Source organism: Agelaius tricolor, unplaced genomic scaffold (assembly GCF_023055355.1).
Source record: "Agelaius tricolor isolate 1412-34295 unplaced genomic scaffold, bAgeTri1.0.p SCAF_20, whole genome shotgun sequence".
Classification (NCBI taxonomy): Eukaryota; Metazoa; Chordata; class Aves; order Passeriformes; family Icteridae; genus Agelaius; species Agelaius tricolor.
This window is the reverse complement of record NW_027269280.1, coordinates 2,722,519-2,739,167: the sequence shown is the minus strand read 5'-3', so window position 1 is coordinate 2,739,167 and position 16,649 is coordinate 2,722,519. Positions and strand designations below refer to the sequence as shown.

The following is a 16,649-nucleotide window of genomic DNA, read 5'->3' as shown; positions in this document are numbered from 1 at the left end:
ACAACACAGAAATAAAAAATAATAGGAAATGTGACCTGGGTTTCTTTCTAGTGTAATTTTGTTTTGAGAATAGTTACAGATGCCTAATTGTAATGCTTTAAAGTAGTGAGAAAATGAAAGGCAGGACTTTCAAGTCCATTACATGTGCACGTGTATGTGAAGGCTAGTAAATATACTTGTGTGTAAAAATAATGCTTGGTAAATGTATTTTTACAAAAAAACTTATACACAGTCCAGGTTTTATGAATGTGGTAGAAGGTAAGAAACTAGTCATGGAGATATATGGAGCTGTTAGTGAAATACATTGATTCAAGTGGCTGACATTATTCCCTATGGAATTATTGTGGAAATCGTGTATTTTTAATGTTGCATATGCATATATAGATGTTTTGGGGATGGTGGCATCCCAGCTTCATGCCATGTCAAGAAAATTATTAAAAATTGTTTAAAAATTGCAGTACATTGTACAGACTATATGCACCTGTCATGTTGACATTCTTCACCTCTGTAACAGGCTAAGTCTATTTAGGTGTAGTGTGAAGTATGAAAAGCACCATAACTGATGCAACATTTGGCCATACTGATTAATCCTGCTGATAAGCAAGATGAAATTAATATGGGCATGGCATGGAATAAGTGATTGCCTTACCTGAACTAGGTCATCAGATCTAGCTCAGGAATTTTCATTCAGAACTGCCCTGTGAAGTGTAGGCTGTCAAATTATCCTTCCTTGGACCTTGGCCATTCACAAAGGAGCATTTTCGAGCAGTTGAACTTTTTTTAGAAAGGATATAGGGGCACACATACCCTAGAACACCATAATTTTACATGGGCTGCCCCTCTCCATCCCTTTTCTAACACAGAGGTAAGACTGAGATATTTCATTCCAGATCAGACGTGCAGTTTCTTATAGCGTGGTGCTGTGGGTGGTTTGTAAGTGGTGGAAATGCAGATTGTAGGTAGGATCTGCATTTATGTAAGCCAGCACACATGTAGGGATCAGCTCTGGTATTTGCACAGGCATACGTACACGGGAACATCGCTTGGAACCAACTTTTCAAGGTGTTTATGCTGATCTGCTCGCTGTGTTGTGCGTGTGTGTTGCAGGTGTATTAATGTCATTTGGCGCTGATTTCTCTCTGGTTTGTGTTCACTGAAGTTCCCATAAATTACCGGGTGGGATTGGGTGGATCAGTTTTCTGTGCTCTCTATCGATTCCTGCGCCTGTGGCAGAGCCGAGCCACGGTGCTGAGGAAAGCTCAGGTAGCTCAGCCCACACCCGCGCTGAACTCAGGGCGAGCAGCTCATTCCCCCTCACGTTATCGCCGCGACTGAGTGTGCTGTCACCGGGATGGGTGCGACGGCAGCTGGGGACGCTGCTCAGTGCCAGCGCAGGGCACGAGTGACCCCCGCCACAGCACGGAGGCACACGGCCCTCACCTCTGCACCCTCGCGATCCATGAGGCTCCTGTCGCGACAGAGGCCGGTGCAGCCCCACAGAATCACAGTGCTTAGGGTTGGAAGGGACCCCTGAGATCACCCAGTCCAACCCTCTGCCAAGGCAGGGTGACAGGGGAACGCGCCCAGGTGGGTTTGGAATGTCTCCAGAGAGGGAGAATCCACGGCCTTCCCCTCACACTCTGACCGGATGATGCTCCTGTCGCGACAGAGCGCGCCAGCCTCACAGTCACCCTTTGACCGGGTGATGCTCCTGAGGGGCCAACCCTACACTCACCCCTGGACTGGATGAGGCTGCTATCGCGACAGGGTGAGGGCAGTGCTCACAGGACGGCTGGGGCTCCTGTCGCGACACGCGCCGGTGCAGCTCCGCGCCACCCCGCGCGCCAAGACCCCAATGGCGGGCGGCTCCCCTCAGGCGGGCAGCTCCCCTCAGGCCGCCCCGCTCCCCCTCACCGCGGGCTGAGGCCGGGACAGGGGCGGTTCCCGCCGGGACAGCAGCGGCGGGAAAGCGGCCACTGCACCTGCGGGGCTGTCCCCGTGCGCAGCGGAAGCGGCTCCACCGCGGCGTGAGGCGCAGCCGCCGCCGGGCCCCGGGCGGGAGCACGGGCGACAACGGGACCGCGCTGCGCAGGGGCCGCGCCGCAGCCATCGCCTCCGCCCCACGGGCGGGGCCGCCAGCATGCCCGCCCCGCGCCCCGGCCCCGCCAATGAGCGGCGTCCACATGCCGCGGCAGCGAGAGAGCGCCGGGCGGCCCCCGAGTTACATTAGAGCCGCCGCCGCCGCTGTGCGACCGGAGCGAGCGGAGGCAGCGGCGGGCGCGGGGGAGCCCGAGCCGTGACGGCGACAGCGGCCTGGGCCGGCCGGGGGGGATTCGGCTGCTAGAGAAGGAAGGAAGGGGGCGATCCTGACCCTTCGCGGGTAGCGGGGCAACTGCGGCTTTTTCTCCCCCGCGCCGTTACCGCCCTCCGTTACAGGGGGCGGCTCGGAGTCGCTGAGGCGAGCGGAGAGGCCGTTTGGCCACCTGAACGCGGCCCATCCCTGCAGGGACCCGCCGCAGCCCCGAGGCGACCGCAGCTCCGAGGGCCCGCGCGCTCCCCGCCCGAAGTCCCGTCCCCGCCGGAGAGGCGGATCGGCTCCCTCGGAGGCGTGAGGGGTGGGAGGGGGGGGTGGGGGCTTTATTTTTTTTTAATTTTTTTTTAAGGGCGGCTTTCCCTATTTTTTTTTTCCTAAATTTTTAATTTTTTTCCTGCCCCTCCCGGCCTCCTCCGCGAAGAGAGAGGTGTGCTCGGGCTCCTCTGCTGCGGGAGAGGGTCTATGGTGATAGCACGGGGGTGGTGAGGGCTGAGGAGGGGTCTCGCCGCCGCCCCCGCCGCCGCTGAGGAGGAGGAGAGGGAGGAGGAAGAGGCGAGGCACGGCACCATTTGCTGCTCCCTGCCCCAGCCATGGAGAACGCGCACACAAAGACTGTGGAGGAAGTTTTGGCTTATTTCGGCGTCAACGAGAGCACCGGGCTCAGCCTCGAGCAAGTGAAGAAGCTGAAGGAGAAATGGGGCTCCAACGGTAGGTGAGGCGGCCCCGCCGCGGGGATGCTGCCGCCGGCGCTCGCCCTCTTCCCCCTCTGCTCCCTTCCCCAGCCCTCTCTCCTCTCCCTCATCCTTGCCGGGGCCCTGTGCGAGGCCTAACGCGTGTGCACTGGCAAAGCCGGCATCTCTTCCAGGACCCGGAATAGGAGCGAGGGAGAGAAGATGGCTGACTTGAACTCCACCTCGTGGGTTTCTTTCAATCCCGAGCTCGCAGGGCTGCTCTGGGGAGGAGGGTATCACCTCCGTTCCCTTTCACCGTAACGGTGGGAAACCTTCTTCCATTCTGAAATGAAGCGCTTTGGCGTTTAGGATTTACCTTTTTTTTTTTTTTTTTCCTGTCTTGACCTTCATTTTCCCCAGCTTTTCAGCGCCTTTCAGCCCCTTATTTTATATTCTTCTCTCCAGTCGGGACAAAAAATTCAGTCGATTTTTTTTAATCCTCACTGCTTGGGTGTCCTGGTTCCTTCTGAACTCCCTTGCCGTTGTGTAAAAATGAAAATCTATGAGAAGATTACACGGTAGAGGTGTTTTTTTAGCTTTAACACTGCTTTTATGCCTCTTGGGTTACTAAATCTAGTTACAGGAACATAAAGGGGAGAGCAGAAATAAGGACATACGCTTAAAATGGAGGAAAGAATCTAAAATATTTTTAACCAAGTTTGATGGTTTGTGGGTTTTTTTAAGTGAATGTGGAGGAAAAGCTTTGTCAGAAAGCATTTGAAAAGCGTTTTGAGCCTTTGACCCTTTGTGTGCAGCAATAGCAGAAGTCCCACAGCTGGCTGGAGTGATGACTTGGCTGAATTATAACCCTTGGCACATTCCCGCGAACCTTTATGTGTCTTAAAATGCAAAACTCTCAGGCCCATTCACATACTCTGGTGAAAAGAGCAGCCTTAGTGGGGCTTTCGGTGTGTCTGTCAAATCCAACCCAGCTGAGCGTGCAATTCAGGAAGAATATCTGGTGTGGATGCCTGATAATGCTCTAATGTCTTTCTTCGGTGATTTCTTTTCTTTCACATGCTTCCTGGAAAAATCTTCCACTGACAGAGCTGCCGGCAGAGGAAGGTGAGCATGGTTATGAAATCTTCTGCTAATTCTTGTTGATAATTCATTTTTGTAAATGTGCATGACTCAATGGCTTTGTCACATATTGCAGGAAAAACCTTACTCGAGCTTGTGATTGAACAATTTGAAGACTTACTAGTTAGAATTTTGTTGCTGGCCGCTTGCATATCTTTTGTAAGTATGATTTATTTCTTTCTTTTATTTCCTAGGGTTCTGTATGGCAGAGTGACATATTCCAATATATATGATCTCAACATACTGAAATTATTCTTTCTTGCTGGATAGGTGCAAGATTGCTGTCTATTAAATTAGTTCCTTGTGACGAGGTTTCTGTGTGCTAGCCAACAAAAATTTTGGGGAGTCTTTCATTGCATGAGTCATAAGTACATAACTGCACCAGACAGGTATTTTAAAAAGTGCTTCTCATTCAACCCAGTTTGCTTATTTGAGGTGGGATTTCCCAATGCTGCTGTTGGCTTTGAAAACTAACCTTGAGTAAGTAAGCGTTTAACTGGGCATTCTTCTTGCCTTTGGGTTAATCTTTATCAAGCTCGATGTATAATCATTGGGAGACATTTTTGGATGCAATGCAGACTGTAAATAGAATCTACATGGTGAATATTCCAGTTGCCTTCCCTTCCTGATAATAGCAAGGTGACAGTTGTTGCTTCTGACAGTGACAAGAATGTTGACGGCTGTGATGGCACCATTGTTGACCAAATTTGGTAACTGACCTTTGGATAGTCAAGTCGTGAAATGGACATCTTGCTTTGCATACAGGACTAAAAGAACGAGAACGTTTTTAACTTTTTTTTTCTAAAAAAAAAAAAAAAACAACCATGATTAGGCAATCTTCTTACATTATGTGTAAATGGTATGTGCTTGCTGAAAAACTGGAAAACGGAGTGAACACTCAGAGAAGGAAGGTGAGGGCTGTATTTCTTGGGGAGCTGGACAACAGAAACAAAATATTGAAGAATTATTGAATTGTTTAGGTAGGGAGTAAAAGTTTACAGTAGACTTTGCCCTGGAGTTGTAATTAACTACTTGAAAAAAAAAATAAATGCTGCAGCTCTTGGGGGGGAGTGGAAATTGTGGTGACTCTTTAGCTAAGGGCAGCTCATTAGGATGGGCAGAGGAGGATGTGCTCTGGAGCTGCTGTGTGCTGGGGGAAGGTTGCCCTGGTGCTGCAGTTTGTGCTGGGGATCTGCTCTCCCCACACCAACACCTCCCAGAGGGCTCTGGCTTTGGGTCTGCAATCCACCAGTACAGCTGAGCAGTGCCTGCTGACATCAGAGCATGGAGACAGATGTGCTTCACTCACTCCTCTGTTTCCTGGAGAGGAAATCAGGCTGGCTATTGCAAATTGAATAAATAGTCATTCAAAAGCTTTTTTTTTTTTGTTTTTTCCCCTCCTCTTTCCCATTTTCCTCACAGAGGGTGAGAAGGGGATGTCTTTTGTTCCTGAAAAGTCAGGAGTGTTTCTGCCATCTCGTGAGACAAATGACAGCACAGAAGTTTGTTAGCCTTCCGTGCCAAAGTAAATTAGTTGTTTTTATTATAAACAAGTAAGTGAAAAATCAGATTTCCCAAGCTAAAGCTTTGATTACTGAGTCTAAGGAAGTATGAGACCAGACTGACAGAGGTCATAGAACATACACTGCTGAGTCCTCTTGGAAAACTTGATTAGTAGCTGAATTCAGTTGCTTTTTTCAGTATGGTTAATTTTCCTATCTAATTAAGAGGAGACTGAAGTCTAATAGAGTGTGGGATAGATCTGGGTTCTCTGCTTCTGTTCAGCTGACATGGTACATGACCTTGGGCTACTGCTCTGCCTTTTCTGCCTTCTATTTTGGAGTTAGAGGCACACTAAATTGATGTTAGAAATAGAGATTTTTCTCTGGTGAAAGGTAAAACCCCTCTAGATAGATTATAATTTTGGTACTTTAGAAGTTCTTCCCCTTTGTGTTTGTTTCTGGTGTTTTCTTTGCTCAGAAGGCGATCATCTTATCTGTTTTTCTTAGGCTTTAACACTTTTTCTTGATGAAAGCATAATACAGACTTTTGTAGTAGCTGCAAAGCACCGTTGGATATGTTGATACAAGGATTGCATTACTGCAAAAATAGGATGTAATTACATCACCTAAGTTCTGCTGTTCTTCACCAGCTGTTCATTGTCAGTACAGAAAAATTAAGATTGAGGTATAAGAGAGAGGATCTCGAAGTATATAGATAACTCTTTTTTTATTGTGTTGAGGGGATTTTTATGGTGGCTGTGTTGCAATCATAAATCATGGCAGTTTATTGCTGTTAGAACTGCCTGCACAGTACCACTCATCTGTAACACCGAGACCTGCGCTGGGTTTTGTGCAGAAACTTCCCTTCTTATGCAGCACATAACTTGTGTTCAGAGTGCCTTTGTGCCCTCTGCTCCCACCCTGCCTGTCAGGGCTGTGTCAGTGAAATAACTCAGAGCTCAGTCTGTGCAGGCTGATGGCCGGGGTCAGATGCTGCGTGTTTGTGGATCCTGTGTCCTACATTCCAGGTCAGAGCTGCTCTTAGGGATGTGCCTAGTTAGTGAAAGCCTTGAGGATGGCTTTGGAAGAGAAACAGTATAAATAATTTCTGATGGTGAGTAAATGGATCTGTGAATAGACTTGTCTCGTTTCTCTCGTGGATCCGTGAAGCCTCTGCAGAAATCAACCTGTGGAGTGTCTTGATGGCTTTTAATTCTTGATGCTTGTGTAGCATGTGCTCACATCTACAGTGTTTACTGAAAAGAACAGCTTGCTTTGCTGTAGAAATGATTTTGACAGGTTGCAAAACGTTAACTGCATCTGATGTAGAATAATTCCTTGGTGAAGTGTGGCTGCCTTAAGCAGTGGTGTGTGCTGAACTCTGCAGTCTGAGCTCTGCATCACACAGTGGATTTCCTCCCACAAGGTGCAGCATAGGCTATAAACTCTACCAAACCTTGAAGTATTTGTGCAGCATCCTGAGAGCTTTCCCTCCCCTCAGTTATTCCTTTGATTCCTAAGCCGACTTAGAAGTGAATGTCCTGAGAATGTTTTCTAATAGTGGATATCTGTGTTTAGATTGAAACAATATACTGTGATTTAGCCCAGAGATTGTAATAGCCTGTAAATTGGCATGGCTGTAACCTAGCTTGTGGCAAAAGGTGAGCAAAGGTCCCCTTGGCAAGGTAGGATTTGTCAGTAACGGTGTTGCAGGCTTTGCCCTGAAATCACCCCAAAAGTTACCTGTTAAGGTCAGCAGCAGGGAGTGTGGCACAAGATAAGGGCTGCTGGAGAACGTGACACTGACATGCCTTTAGCTAAACTTAGATTGCTCATTAGCATGAGGGTAGGGGTGATAAAAATGTGAGAAGTCATCGTGATTCATTTTATGTTGTACAAATTAAACTGTGGGTGACAGGGATCTTTTTTTTCCTTCTCTTATTGTTATAATAATATATTTATTTTCAGAAATACGGGGTAACCTTGATGGGTGCTTACGGTCTGTGAACTCAGTAAAATTCTTAATTTTGTGCTTATACATATGGTCAAGATGGGTTGGTTTGTGTTTGAGGTTTCTTTCCCCTGACCTTGGTTGGGTAGCAGACAAAAGTTTCTACAGAATGATGGAACTAAAATTGGGAGGTTTTTCTTTAACGTTACCTGGTGTTCAGTATAACAGACATGGATGGAACAGGAGTACTGAAATAGTTTGCATCTGCTTATTTTAAGCTAATTTGTATTAAAAGGAGAAATCACTAAAAGAGGGCTTTCTGAGCAGTAGTTGATACTCTGTTCAAATATATTAAAACTGAAATCACATTATCCTGTGAGAAGAAAACTCTTAAAAGCAGTCCACGCTTTTTGTATGACCTGCTTTAATTAATCTGGGACTTCTTTTTTATTGGGATGAGATCTCACCTCTCCCAGCTTGCTTCTAAGTTTCCGTTGTCAAAATGAAAACCAAACAAAAATCCCTCTTTGGTTGCTGACAACAAAGTATTTGCTCTTCCTCTGTTAGTGGTGAGCGGGTACAGCCTGCTGGGCAACACAATTCTGTCTCCACACTCCCATTCTCCAACTCAATTGTTGTTATTTAATGATACATAATCATCTGAGGTAACCTGGCTCCATAACTTCCCTGACAATGGAGATCCTTTGCTTGGAGAAATGGAAAAAGCTGCGAGGGCACTTGAGCTGTTCCAGCCATTCCATCAGCGCTCCCCTCATTGCTGGCTGACTTTGCCACTGTAGCTCTGTCCCCTTTTTGCAAATAACCAAGGCTGTTTGCCTGTCATTGTGTGTGTTCTGCCTCAGAGTCCTGCAGGTCCACCCCATTAGGCTTTGTTTAAAATAGGCTCTGGCAGCCCTAAAGCAGATATGCTGAATGAAAGTTGTCCTTTAAGCTGCTTGTGTTGGCCCTTGATATGGGGCTTTCAAGTCTTGCTATTATTTCCCTTATATTTTTAGGCATTTCTCTTGAGCAATTATCTTACTCTTTTCTTATTCTTCCTACTCTTTCTTAAACACATGGTGATTTTACCTATTGACAGTAGTGCCTGACCAGAGCATTGGCGATCAGTGACCTGGAAGTGAAGCTGTTCTCCATGTGAGTTTTAAGTGATTAGGGCTGAAACATGGTGGGGCCCTTCTGAGTAGAAATTGAAAAAAGCGAGATCTCTCACTGGAAAACTCTCCAGGGTCTACAAGTGTGCTAGTGGAAACTTTCTGACAAGGACTCAGTGACTTGGACAAGAATTGTCCAGTCTTTACCAGGCCTCAGCATATGGCCTGTTGTTACTAAAAATGCAAAGTTAAATATTTGTTATTGCTTGTGCTACTTCCTCTTTGTTTTCCTTGCCTTTGTTTTGCTTGTTTACTTCAGGCTGCTATCAAATAATAAACCTGATCTGTTACAGAATGTGTTGTGTATCACAAATATCCTAAGTGAAGTGTTAATATAGCTGTAGTTTGCTATAGCAAGAACAAGAACTTGCAATGTATTGGGTTATTTTGTCTTATGTTTAGTAAACTGTTCTAGAACTGGAGCTTGGGTTGTTCCAGTGATAATAATTGTGTAGAAATTTCTGGAGAGAGGGATGTGTATTGCTGGCTTCCAGGGTTAACTGGATACTTCACTTTAGTCTTGTCACAGATTGAAAATTTCACCAGAAAACCAGCAGTGATTTAAACCTTCAGGCTCTATACTCTCAGGATCTCTAATTTGAGTTCATCTGCTCTTTTTGAAATAATGGCTTATTGAAAGAAAAGATCACTTGAAAACTTAATTTTGACTCTCCTTGACATACTTGGATCTTGCTGTCCTTGTAGCTCCTTTCCTTACCTCTGGAAGTTGTGGCCTCTCTCAATGTTATTTTACAACACACTTGGTCTTAAATCAGAAAAGATTCTGGTTTAAAGTCGTGTAAAGCAGATGTTTTATTCCAGTTAACTTTGTAGGTGCCTGCTTGGCTAAGCACATCACAACATAATTGAGTTTATTTGCTTTGTTTGGAAGCAAAGTGGGCTCTACAGAATCCCAATAAAGAAAGGGAGGGAAGAAACAGATTCTGCTGGCAGAGTGTGACCTTGTGTACACTGAGAGGTCTGGAAATGCCCCGTTGGCCTCTCCTGTAGCTGCACAGGCAGCAGCAGCAGCAGCTCTGGTGCACAGGGGAGGCTGTGGGGTGAGCAGGGACAGCAGGGCCTGTCCCACTGCCCACAGACATCCATGGCACAGGCTGGGTGTGGGGTGAGCAGGGACAGCAGGGCCTGTCCCACTGCCCACAGACATCCATGGCACAGGGCTGGGTGTGGGTGAGCAGGGCCTGTCCCACTGCCCACAGACATCCATGGCACAGGGGAGGCTGTGGGTGAGCAGGGACAGCAGGGCCTGTCCCACTGCCCACAGACATCCATGGCACAGGCTGGCTGTGGGTGAGCAGGGCCTGTCCCACTGCCCACAGACATCCATGGCACAGGGGAGGCTGTGGGGTGAGCAGGGCCTGTCCCACTGCCCCCCATAGCAGGAGCTGTTCCAGGGGTTGCAGAGCCCCGAGGGGTGCAGAGATCCCAACTAAATCTGTTCTGCAGGGGGATTACACAGCCCCTCCCAGTGCTGTGGTACCAGTTGGGATGTTGCAGTTGTGTTAATCACAACCTGGATCTTACAAGTTTATCCCTTTGTAATAAAAATTTCTTGTAGCCTTGGATTTGCTTGACAGTCTGTTTTCTGCTTGAGGCTTTCATGCTGCTGCTCCTTCCTTTTGACATCCTGGAGTGTCTCACAATTGAGCAATAGCTCAGAGCAGCGTGTTGGTGGAATCGTGGCCTTGCTTCAGTAACAGTTTGCTCGCTGCAGTCTTCAGTGATTCAGAGCTGTTGCCTGACTACCAGCCCTAATTATCTCAACACGTTGTTCCTATTTACTGTCACTTTCCAGGCTTCCTGTTGCTCAACACGTTGACGAAAATGCTCTTCCTCTCTGGTCATGTTAACTTGACTTTTCATCAGTGACTCCAGCACTCTGCAGAGGCCCTGACACACTCAAGTCAAATGAATGACAGATACCTAACACTGGAGTGCCCTTTTAGAACAAATGAATTAAAATAAAATGCATGTGGAGCCTTTTATGCTCACATAAGTTTGATTTACCTTTTAAAATCCAATTTTGAGTTTTATCAGTTACTTGGTTTACAATCCAGCTTCAGATATAACTATACCCATTCACTTAGATGCTTCAATATGACACCAGTTGTATTTAAATTATTAGATGATTAGTTTTTGTATCTACTCACTGGAAACTTGTAAAGCTGTTTCCATTTCTGTGGCTAAGTTACTGGTAATGGGCAATTAACTTGCTTAAAATTCAGATTCTGGCAAGGTTTTAGTGTTTTAAGTAGTCAAACTAATCTATGTCCTGTTTTATACAGTAATTAAATAATTTTTTTTCATTGTCATAACTGTTGTCACAACTTCTCCTTTCACTTCTGAAGCAACAGTAGCAATTGTTTCCCAGATAAATAGCTTACTCCTTTAAAAGAAGAGTGGCCTCTAAAATGAACTTTGTACTGCTTTAGTAAAGATTCTTTTTCTCCTTTTCCATTGCCTTTTGCCAACTCATTCATGAATTACAAAACTACAAACTTGGTAGATTGAGGGGTTTCCAAAACTGCTGAAGTCTGAGCAGTTGAAACTTAGCAGGCATAAAGTTTGCAAGGTGTAAATCAGGAATTTAAATCACTCTGTTTCTCTTGCAGGTCCTGGCCTGGTTTGAAGAAGGTGAAGAAACAATCACAGCATTTGTAGAGCCTTTTGTAATCTTACTCATATTAGTAGCCAATGCAATTGTGGGAGTGTGGCAGGTATGCAGAGACTTTTACAGCATCAAATCACAAATGTTTGGGGTTTTATGCTTTAGGAGGAAGCACTGTGCCCTGTAGTGTTGGGTGTTCCTACAAAGCAAGTAGGATGTGTTGCTAACTTGGGATTCCTGAGAGTCAGCAAACCATAAAGCTTCTCACCAGAAAGTGTTGACTTAAAGGTAAAATGAAAGCTTCAGAAGTGTTGCCAGAAAGGCAAAATGCCCATCAGTGTTTGGCCACACACTGCTGAACACATGAAGGAGACAGGCCAGAATAAAACCCTGAATTCAGGCAATAAATCAGGCCTTGCAAAGCTAAGAACAATTGGAGTGGTTTGCTTTCTGACTGAGGAACAAAGCATGGAGCACTTGTACTCTTGTTGCTTTTCTGTTTCCTCTTGTTGTTTTTTAGTAAATCATTAATACAGTGTTAATTCTCCCTCTTCAGTCACTATAGTACCTATTAAGTGTACATCCCAAGACTGCATGTCTGTCAAAAGGCACAAGTTTCTGATGAAAACATCTAAATACCATAAAACTTTTCCTACACTGTCAGCTGTGACATTAATTTGATGCCTTTTTATAAATCATATAGACAGTAGTCTCATAACATAAAATCACACTTCATGAGATGCCAAAACAAAAATGTTCATTTCACTTCACTTTGCTAATTTGATCACTTTAGGCAGTGGATGCTTTGTTAGAGGGTTTTTTCCTGCAGATAAAAAATGTTTTAGGATTTTTATGGTAAGTTCTTTGTATGATTGGTTGGTTTTGTTGGTTTTTTTTTGTAAGGGAGGGTGCTAGCATGACATAACTACTTGCTCTCTTAGTGCATGAGGCTTCATGCTTTAAAAAATATCAAACTGGCCAAAATAACAAAAATTAAGAGGAGGAGTCCTGTTAATAGGTTACAACATTTTAGAGAGGACCCTGCCTGCTGGAAGAAGTGGCCTTGAGTGGCATTGCTGCCCATTCCTGTGCTCTGTGCTATCCCAAGTGAGCTGGCTGAAAAGTGTTCCTCAAAATTCAGTTTTCAGCAGTACCTGGCCCACCCTGCTGGAGCAGGTGTGCAGGGGAGAGATAAAGTTGGTCAAGGGGTGACAGCACTTCCCCCTTAAATGACATTTTATATTCAAGTCTTCATAAAGTAATTATGCAAGAGTTAATGTTTAACTTGAAACTCGTGAGTTGCAGTTTTGCAGGTACTAATTTTAAGCATGAAGTGGAAGCTAAAGTTGTCTGTATAGTTTAAAGATTTTTCTTGTGGAGTTTCCCTGTTGTAGGAAATAATCAGGTTATTTTTCTGATGTCATAGTATCAAAGGAGACCTCTGTATATTTCTACATGCACATGGAACTTCATTGTGAAAGAGTTGCTGCCCAGATGAAGTGACTCACTCCCTTGTTCTAATGGGCATGGAAAATCAGGCACAGTACACAGTCTCCACCCATAAATGTATCTGTTCCTACAGGTAGCAGATGTGAGCACTGAGTCACAGCTCTGCCTCCCTCAGCCTTTCCCCAGCAGCACCTGCCCTGCTCCAGGGCAGTCTAGCTCCCATAACTCCAGGCAAACTGCAGCAAAAAGGCTCAGGCCAGCACTGTGAGCTGGCTGAATGAGCTGAATCATGGAATTGTTGGGGGTGGAAAAGATCTTTGAGATCATCAGGTCACCCTATTAACCCAGCACTGCCAAGGCCACCACCAAACCGTGTCCCTGAGGGCCACATGTACATTTTAGATACCTGCAGGCAAGGTGATTCATCCACCTTCCTGAGCAGCCTGTTTGGATTCTTGACAGCCATTTCTGTGAAGAAATTGCTGCTAATACCCATTCTAAATTTCTCCTGGTGCAGCTTGGATGTTTGTTCCTTTTCTAGGGAGTGACAAGGTCCCCCCTGAGCCTCCTTTTCTCCAGGCTGAGCCCCCTCCCAGCTCCCTCAGGTGCTCCTGCTGCTCCAGGCCCTTCCCCAGTCATGATCCAGCCCCTCCATGTCCTTCTTGTCTTGAGGAGCCCAAAACTGCCCCAAAACTGGAGATGCTTCAGCAGTGCCCATCCCCTGTGCTCTGATCTTACTGGCTGCTCTATTTCTCCTTCAAGCCATGTGCCATTGGCCTTCTTGGCCACCTGGCCAAAATTAAAGTTGAATTTTTATTTCTCTGTTTTGAAGAAAAAGTTCTGTTGAAGTAACCTTGCTTTTGTGGCACTTGAAGGTTTTGGCTCACAGTCCACACCAGAGCAGTGTTAGTGCTGTAGTGCTGAGGAGCACAATGAACTCACCTGGTATCATTTGCAGTTCTGTGGCTCTGTGCTGGTATCTGCCCTGCCAGACCCTGAGCTGTGCCATGGAAATGTTAGTTCCTTTAGGTAGTTTTGGTAACAGTCATTTTCAGCTGCACTGGTACAAGGAACTAGTGAGTTCCTCAACTTTTGAATTTTTGATGGTTTTGTTTCTGCTTTGACATGCAAGGAGGAATTTTTTATTATCTGGAAAGGCTGATGTATTATTTGAAGGGCAGATGTTCTAAAAACTCTGTGCACTCTACCATTATCTGTAATTATCAGGGCTAAATGACGTTTGTTCTTGTCAATAGGCAGGGAAATGGAAAAGAAGTTCTTTCTCCAGGAGCTGGAGAAGGAGCCCTGATAAGCTGCTGGTTTCTGCAGTTGTTCTTTATCCAGGTGGCATCACAATACTGATACCAATCTCTGCCAGAGCTCAGTGAGAGGGCTGCAGCTGAGATAGGAAAGATGTTGTGTTAGTGGAAATTCAAAGGTTTTCCTGAGTGGGGATTGATGTGAGTTTGTAAATTGTTTGGAGTTCTGGGGAAATTTCTAGTGTGTGCTTTAATTTCACTTCAGCATGACTTGATTTGCTGAAATAAAATTGATAATAAGTTGGCTTCATCATAACTTGATCCTTGATTTGTGTCAGTAAATGAAACTCTAGGCTGAGTGTGAGCTGCTCCAGCCAAGGTACAGCCAGCACCTACATCCACAAATCCTAATTCTGTTTAGTGCTTTTTTTAATGTCAGAAAGCATCCATATGTGATATGGAACTCTTTGTGTGGCCTCCCTGCAACAACACAGTGGATGTTCTTGATGGAAAATGCTGCAGCATTGCAATAACAATTTCTGTGTTCTAAAGGCCCACAAACACCTGAATTACACTCTCATGATTCCCAGTCAGCAACCTCGTGAGGGGAGGGGACACAAAATGTTCTGTATGAAGAAATGGAGCTGAGCTGAGTTGGTAGCATTCATATGATAATGCTTTTGGAAAATCGGATATGACAGCCTTCTTTTCCTTGAGGGCTTTCAAAATGACACATTTTTGCTGTCTTTTAGGAAAGAAATGCTGAAAATGCTATTGAAGCTCTTAAAGAATATGAACCAGAGATGGGCAAAGTGTATCGACAGGACAGGAAAAGTGTCCAGAGGATTAAAGCCAGAGACATTGTCCCAGGTGATATCGTGGAAGTGGCAGGTAAGACCCACTCCTGTGGTGCATGCAGGCATTGGCATATTCATGTGAATTGTTGTGGGGCTTTGTCTTAATGATTTGAGGCCCTGGGGGGAGTTTTCAAACACTCCTAAGTATATGCTTCACTTAAGAACAATCTTGCTCCTGTTCATCTGTAATTACCTTAAATGTGCCTGTGTACGGAGGGGATTGTTTTTCAAATTGCCACTTAGTTTAATTGGTAGGAAAGCAAAGCATCTTAATTGGAGTTGTGGTTTTAACACTTGTCACAAATTTAAAATTTTGTTTTCTAGTGTCTGGTTGCAGAGTGTCTTAAAGCTTGTCTTCTTTTCTATCACAAAATAGATTTTGTTCCTGGTGTTAAAATGTCTGCAGTTTCCTTAGGTTTGGGAGTGCAGAGATTTTTTTTTTTTAGTCACAGTCTGTTATTTCATCTGAATGTGTTTCTCCAGCTTTTAGGCTTGTAGTAGCAGTGCCTTTGAACTTCTCTTCACAAATGTCTTCTGTCCTCTCAGCAAGTGTGACTGGCACATGACTTCACTGTTTTCTCATCTTTCCCAATTCCTTATTGCTCCTTCTGACAATTGGCTGTATAGATCTCAAATACATGAGCTATGCAGAGTGGAGCTCCCTGGTTCTCCTGGGTAAGCTTTTGAAGTGCCAGGCTTAAAAGCCTGGACTTCTGCCTAGAGCTTTGTAATACCTTAGTTTTGCTCTAAAAGCTGTGTCTTTGTCTGGAAGGAGTGCAAAAATAGAAGGGTTATATACTTCCAGCTAAAATTCCATCATTTTGGTGATAATGCCATAGTAATAAATTTTTCTCTGAACTGGCCTTGACTGCTCCTTCCCAGATAAAACTAGGTGGCTCTTGCTGAGTGTCAGGAGTGTTGCATGTTCAGATTTTGTAGGTCATTATCCACTGTTAACTGAGTGATTTTTTTCCTTTGGGAACAATTCAGGGTGTACATCAAAATTACTTTGCACTCGTGTCACTTTGATTTTAGAGGTGGTAGCTGTCTCAAGAGGAGATAAATATATACCCTTAAACTTGACTATCCTCCTGGTTTAATTAGCAGGCAAAGAGAGTGAGCACTCAGGATGAAGTTGCTGTTGGCTGCCTGCCCAGCTCTCATTCCTTGAGAAACTTCAACGTTTCTGCCTGAGCCCTGTCTCAAGCCCCTGTTTTGTGCCCAGGGTGATTCAGCTACAGCTCCACGTCCAAAGTGGTGATAGTGAAGTGAGGATGCCCTGTCAGTGCCTGATGTGTCCTTGTGAGGCAAACAGAGCTGTATCAATTCCACACTCTGCAGTGGATGGCTGGGCCAAATCCTTATCCTGTTTTTAAATGGCAGCAGTGGAATGGTGGGTTTGGAAGGACTTTTCATCGTGGGAATACACTCAGGTTGTGGTTTTTGGTACTTTAAAGCAGAGTTGGTAGAATTGGAGTTGATGACTGTGTGTTTTGCACTGGTTTGGGGTAGCACTGAGGAGAAATGCTGCATTTTGATGCTCTGCCATGTATACAGAGCACAGAACACTTTCTCCTTGATTCACTGCCATTTCAGAAGAGGTACAGATTGTGTATTCATCTTCAAATTTAGCTTTGCCTTTATTCTGTATGAGAACACCTGGGGGATGTGTGGGCTTTTACTTACCTGCTGTATATTGTCAGTA

At 45.1% G+C, this 16,649-nt stretch overlaps 1 protein-coding gene across 2 annotated transcripts in view; it reads left to right on the top strand.

The window, feature by feature from the left end:
* The first annotated feature begins 2,172 nt into the window (after positions 1-2,172).
* ATP2A2 (ATPase sarcoplasmic/endoplasmic reticulum Ca2+ transporting 2) overlaps positions 2,173-16,649 on the top strand; it is a 44,158-nt gene continuing 29,681 nt past the window's right edge. Inside the window, exons 1-5 of one of the 2 annotated variants that reach the window (XR_011681926.1) lie at positions 2,173-3,022; positions 4,093-4,110; positions 4,202-4,284; positions 11,384-11,488; positions 14,840-14,978. Coding sequence is in view for 1 of the 2 variants with exons in the window: in XM_071445042.1 (XP_071301143.1) it covers positions 2,905-3,022; positions 4,093-4,110; positions 4,202-4,284; positions 11,384-11,488; positions 14,840-14,978 (463 nt within the window). In the remaining variant the exon portion in view is untranslated. The remainder of the gene's footprint in view (positions 3,023-4,092; positions 4,111-4,201; positions 4,285-11,383; positions 11,489-14,839; positions 14,979-16,649) is intronic. The other variant, XM_071445042.1, reaches the window with a different exon arrangement.